The sequence below is a fragment of the Ptychodera flava genome, chromosome 22 (assembly GCF_041260155.1).
Source record: "Ptychodera flava strain L36383 chromosome 22, AS_Pfla_20210202, whole genome shotgun sequence".
NCBI classification, from domain to species: domain Eukaryota; kingdom Metazoa; phylum Hemichordata; class Enteropneusta; family Ptychoderidae; genus Ptychodera; species Ptychodera flava.
This window is the reverse complement of record NC_091949.1, coordinates 18,588,280-18,594,733: the sequence shown is the minus strand read 5'-3', so window position 1 is coordinate 18,594,733 and position 6,454 is coordinate 18,588,280. Positions and strand designations below refer to the sequence as shown.

Below are 6,454 nucleotides of genomic sequence, written 5' to 3'. Positions count from 1 at the left end.
CAGTTTGGTTAGATAGAAACTCTCTGTACTTGTCACTGAATAACCAGTGAACTACATTCATCGTCGCTTCTAATAATTTTACGACACTAATGGTGAGGCTCACAAAGTTTAAGTTCTAAGCTTAATTCTTGTAAACCAGCCTTGGAAAAATGTGCTAGTAATGTCCGGCATAGGCTAATACCCTGTCTCATTTCTGCCGCTGGCTACGTTGTGCTCCTTTTGATAAGCACAGCGCAGCCAACGGCAGAAATGGGCAGGTAACCAAATGATGGCAGACGATCTGGTATTGTTTGACGATTCATTGTAGTAACACGTCACGCGAACGTTTACAGTTCGGACATCTTTTACTCATCGCTCTTCACATTGTGTCGCAAGTCAGTATTTCTGTTTATTCAAACTTTTCGTTTTTAAACGCTTTTTGTTATTCGAGATCATGGCGGGCTCGGTCAGATCCCAATTCCCCGGTCAGGCAGCTGGTGAATAGGCTTGAATATTTCGATAGTTCTATCGGCTATCAGGCTATTAACTCCGGGTATTAACTACTCTGACTTGCATCCTGATTTGATCATTTGATGTGTATCTGTCTCTTCTGGCTATGGCGACCCTTTTCTACCCAACTCTCTTTTCTCCATTGTTTCAGACGATTTCTGTATAACATCCTATTGAGCTAGTATAAGTTCATGAACATGGCCCTTATTTCTCCGATTCATTCCCTATTGCGATCGCGTGTGTGAAACCGTAATGCGACCACCTTTGAGTTCGTTGTTTCCGAAACTATTCAGATAATTCCTTTGGAATATATGGGCGATACACTCTCGTTTTCACTGTTCATATTATTATTGTTGTAGTCTATGAAAATATAGATTCCATGACACGACTTTTGGGGGCTTTGTATGCGGCTTGAGCGCAACACTTAACCCTTAGCCCTGCGTACGATGCGGTGTGTTCCCAATATTGTACGGCTAGGCATAAAAATGGAGCTAACTTCTTTTTTTAGTATTCCCATGGGTCAAAAGCTTAGGCAGCGGTGGGGTCATGAACCCCCATTTCAGCAATAAAACTGAAACACACGGACTCAAAATTTGCCAAGTGGATGACTTTCATCAGTCTCTAATAATTATGACAGATTTTTATGATATGTTCACATCAGACACAAATTTTGATCGTGGGATAATTACAGGCCATGTTTTTCTTTACATTGACAAGTACATTGAAGATCTATGCAAAAACGTTCTGATGCACCAAAATTGATGACTTAACCAGGGTTGTCTTCAGGTGGAACGACCAGAGTATAAATCCTGTATTTTTTGTCAAATGATGACATACTAGGCTTGTGCATGTGATAAATGCTTACATTTAATGTTTGATGACTACACAGAGTGAGGATTTGTCCAAGTGGAGCAGCTACGAGCATGATTGTGTCAGGCATACATGAACAGACAGGACAGTTTTACATTTTACAAGCCAAGCTGTTTACAATTTTGCCAAATGACTGGCTGTTTTGCTAGTCATTTCACTACATGGCTGGCCCCAGCAGACATATTAGACTCTTTGTAATGAACCGCAGTTTAAGAATGCAAGAATCCCAGTACTTTTAGGGAAAAACAGGTTAGTGATGAGGCAATAAGGATTGTTTTCATCCTGTTCAACCAATATTGGAATTTGTGATATGCATAAAGTGCACGTTTCTTCTGTGAGGATGACAAACATAGGGCCAAAGTCCCTAAAGCTACTATAGACATGGATACAAAAGTAAGTATTTCCTGACTGTGTGAAATTATCTCACTAAGGTCATCCTAGGGACCTGTAAACCAAATATTAAAGCTGTCTGACCAGCGGTTTTGAAAAAACAAGCGACCCAACAGTTGACAGAAGTCTGCTGTGTTATGTAGAGAATAACTTTTTGTGACACATTTATTGATGAAGAAGGTGGATATCTTTGATAGCTCATTTCAGGATGGCCTGACCAAAAATGGCAAAATTAACTGCAAAAATACAAAATTGATGATTTCATCATTATTTCAATATATTACATTAAGATAAAGCCTAGGAACCTGTATACCAAATATCAAAGCTAACAGATGACTAACTTTTGAGAAACAAATATTTTGACCAAAAATGGCAAAAATTACAACAAAAATACAAAATTGCAGATTTCGTGATATATTCAATGTATCATATTTAGTTTATCTGTAGGAACCTGTATACCAAATATCAAAGCTATCATACAGGCGGTTTTGATGAAATAAAGTTTTGACCAAAAATGACCAAAAAAACCCTTAAAAATACAGATTTGCATATTTAATCAAAATTTGAACAAATCTAAGTTGGGTTATCCCTAGGGACTTGTTTACCAAATAACAAAGCTGTCTGACTAGCGGTTATGAAGAAGATTTTTTACCAAAAACGCCTTTTTTGGCACTAATTTGCATATTTTCAACAATATCAAAAAATTAAAAAAATAGTCTCTCAAAATCATATTTTTCATCTACACAACAAATATCGAATCAGTAAGTGTGGTTCTCAAGATATTTGAGTGGACGGACGCCTCACAAACGGACATACATGCATACATACATACAGACTGATGACAGACGCCGGACGGATACCCATCCCAATAGCTTCTATAGACTATAGTCTATAGTAGCTAATAAAACCATAAGATGTCTTGATGATGGGCTAGGCACAGAATAAAACACTCAAAATCATACAAAATCTAATTTTCAATACTTCTATTACTGCTTTAATGATACAAAAGAGTAAAAAGACAATCTTTTGTTGGAATTATATGTATCTAATACTTTCAAGAAAATATGACATTGCCAATAGTCCAAGGCTGATATAAACCTCTGAGGTATTCAGAATTGTGATGTTTTACTGATGTGATCACGAGATACATTTCAAATGTTACTGCAGATACAAATAAGTAATCTAAAAACTTGGCTATCTTAGATGTCGGTAGTGCTGAAAATTTTTGACCCAAAGATCAGTTGCAAATGTTAACTGCCATTTTGTTGTTTATCCATTGTGTGAATTCCGTCACCCTCGTGTAGACACCTGGAAAGTTGGCTCTGGCACAACCGTATCCCCATGAGGTGACTCCCCATAGTGTCCAGACACCATTCTTTTCACAGACTAGAGGACCGCCGCTGTCACCTTGGCAGGAGTCGGTGCCACCACGCATAAATCCAGCACACAACATCTTATCTGTAACTTTACCGTCATATCCTGTTGGACGATTACACAGTTCGACATCTATAATTGGGGTCAGAGCCTCCCGCAATATAGCTGGATATTCAGTACCTGTGGTAAGATGGAGATTACAATAGTAGTGACTTACTCTTTCTGGTGCAGCATTTCAAAACAGACCAACATCAGAGCATGCACACCTACAAACATCAGGTGTGACAAAAAGTCAGAGGTTTGAGGTCAAGAAAAAAGTCTCTTAATTCTTACTTTAAGATATTTTATTGGCCGGACAGATGGACTTGTATACAGGACTGGCCATTAAACTGACCCACAAAACTAAATTTTCATTTTGCCCAAAGGAACTACAACATTAAAAATTATTTTGCAAAGACATATGTACAAAGATAGACAACTACAAATATACATATGTTCATTCATACATAACATACACACAACATACGCATACACATACCGAAAGGCATACTGGTATATTAATACACACATATAAATACACACACACACACAGAAACACTCTTTTTCAATCACCTGACATCGCTTTTTTATTTAAAAACTATATCTTTCTTTCATGTATTATTTTGACTATTTTTGCTCTCTGTGCATTTGTTGCCTCGTTTGTCAATTATTATTGTATGCAAACATTCTCCATATACTAGACCCTTGGTATGACATGATGTTCTAAAACCATACATACATACAAATTAGTGTATTCATAACAAACTGGACAAAAGACAAGTTGACCAGAGAGTTGCTGGCTGTCTTCCTATAGAAAATTTCTCATTGAAAAAGGTGGTATCATAACCTTCTATCAATACTCCACCTCCCTGACTTGATATCAACAAAAATACGCCATTGAATCATCCTGCATGACCAAATTGTATGTAAGTTCCTAACAGTATACCTGTGCTTCCCCATCCAGATGTCCAACATTCATGACCAGTACCAAACTGATCATGCTCTGTTGGCAGGCATGCAGCTGATGTAAACTCATTAAAGACTATGCCACGGCCATTTTTGGGCTGAAGCTTCAAGAGGACGATGTCATTATTGGTTGACTCTGAATCGTACTCCTCGTGCATGTGAAGACACTCAATATCAAATTCTTGTTCCCGGCCCTCAAATATTTCATTGTTGTGGTCGCCAGCACGAACAGTGATGCTGTCTTTGCCATACCTTTGGGAGACATGAAAATAAAAAAACAAGTTTTAATACAATTTCCCTTTTAGTTTGTTTTCAAGAAGTGATTAAAATCACCAGGCTGTAACAGATTGACTGTTGTCCTTTAACATCAATTTCTATGACCAATAGCTTTCATGTCTATTCCATTAGACTTCTAGGGATGACCTTTCTTGGATGGATATGTTCAAATGATAATTGGAGTTGTACTTGTAAATCTCAGGGGCCCACTTCTCATTTTAGCAGAAATTTTGTCAATTCTCATCAGATTATTAATTTGAAAACATATTCTGGTATACGAATAACAAAATTGCTTCCTCCTGGTAGATGTCAGCAAAAAATAGCAGCAGTGATATTTTACCATAAATACCATGATAACACAATACGGTACATGTTATATGTCATTAGTTTCCAAGGTGTTTCCAAATTTCACTAGCAACTAACACAATTTGAACAAAATGCCTGCTTCTGTTTATTTACCGTGTTCATCATATCAAAAATTTTAAACTCTATGGGTCATTAGCACATTTTGTGTGGCTTAAAACTGAAAGTATACTGTGTTCTTTTTCCATTGCAGTCTCTGGGACTTTGAATACATGTTGCAGCAAAAAGTAAAACAGCAGGTAAGCATGGTTGATGTTGAATACATGATGTAGCAAAAAGTAAAACAGCAGGTAAGCACGGTTGATGTTCTCATAGGTAGCAAGGCATGGAGTCATCTGTTGACATGGTGACTCTTAATGTAAATAATGATCCAGAATTTGTGTGTTTGAATGCAAAGCTATGTTTTTGGTGCATAGATGCTGTTGTAGAACCTTCACTCATTCATAATCCCTCTTGTTGGAGTTACGGTTGCTCCTATATGGTGGTGATGTCAGGTGAAAAATGTAGGAATCAAGCATCTTGTAGCTTACTGCACTTGCAATATCATAGTGTGTTATGATTGACGCTTGTTCACATGTCCATAATTAAGGGCATGGGGTAATTATAGAGCAATCAAATTAAATATTTTTCCCACATTCTGTAAATTTTGGGGCATGAGCATATGATAAATCAACTATTGCTAAACACTACCCACTGTTCCTCACCATATCTGTGTCCATGTAACTGCTGTTTCATCAGACACTTGACTTTGTGTCATATCACATGCACTACAAATGATACTCATGCTGAATTTACACAGGACCAGGTGATATTTGGTAATATTCACTTGTGGAATTGTCCCATTTGTGTCCCCTCATAGAACTCTCCATATGGCAATCCCATAGCATGGTGTTTAGTCATTTAGTAATCCCTCAGGATTCCTAACTAAAAGCCATATTTTCTAAGAGCTTGATGAAATAGGGAAACTGTTACTGCCGGAAAGGGAGCAATGGATGTTTCTATGATGCAATTTATACTTGAGTGTGGAGACCACATTATTTTTTAAATTAAACAAAAATAAATCATAAATTGGTTCCACTGCAAATGTCGTTACCTCTCAAAGCAATGAGCAGCACTGACAACATAATGTTCATTGATAATAGTTCCACCACACCAATGTCCTTCGCCCTTCAATCGAAGAGCAACCTGCCATGGCCACTTTCCAGCCTCTGCTTGTTCACCTCCAACTATGCGCAGCAGTGGACCATTATGTTGATCCGGCTTGACACCACAAACGCCTGGTTCTGCAAGATAAAAATGGAGAATCTGATGATGAAGAAACAACAGGTCTCAAAGCTGATTAGGAGTAAATGACTTCATGAAATGCAGCCTTAAACCTTTCACCCCCAGTTCCCTGTATACAGGTCCAACTTTACCATAGAAAAACATGGATTTGGGACAAACCATGGTGGTGAAAGGGTTTAAACTGCTGCTTAGAATGAAAAGAATAATGCATGTGCCATATCAACAGTTGAAAGGGCAAAAATCATTACAAGAAAGCAGCAGATACCAATGAAACTATCAAAGTGGTTTCCCTAGAGAACAAGCATAAGAGAAACTGCATACTTTTCCTGTGTTCCACATTTTACCACCTATGCAATTGTCTCAACCAAAAATTTCCCAATTTCCCTGATGACCTTCCATGATC

At 37.7% G+C, this 6,454-nt stretch overlaps 1 protein-coding gene across 5 annotated transcripts in view; it reads right to left on the bottom strand.

The window, feature by feature from the left end:
• Positions 1–2,717: 2,717 nt before the first annotated feature.
• LOC139122868 (plasminogen-like) overlaps positions 2,718–6,454 on the bottom strand; it is a 35,637-nt gene continuing 31,900 nt past the window's right edge. For all 5 annotated transcript variants that reach the window (XR_011549544.1, XM_070688688.1, XM_070688690.1 and 2 more), the window contains 3 exons: positions 5,861–6,050; positions 4,109–4,380; positions 2,718–3,303 (listed from right to left, as the gene is read on the bottom strand). Coding sequence is in view for 4 of the 5 variants with exons in the window: in XM_070688688.1 (XP_070544789.1) it covers positions 2,987–3,303; positions 4,109–4,380; positions 5,861–6,050 (779 nt within the window). In the remaining variant the exon portion in view is untranslated. The remainder of the gene's footprint in view (positions 3,304–4,108; positions 4,381–5,860; positions 6,051–6,454) is intronic.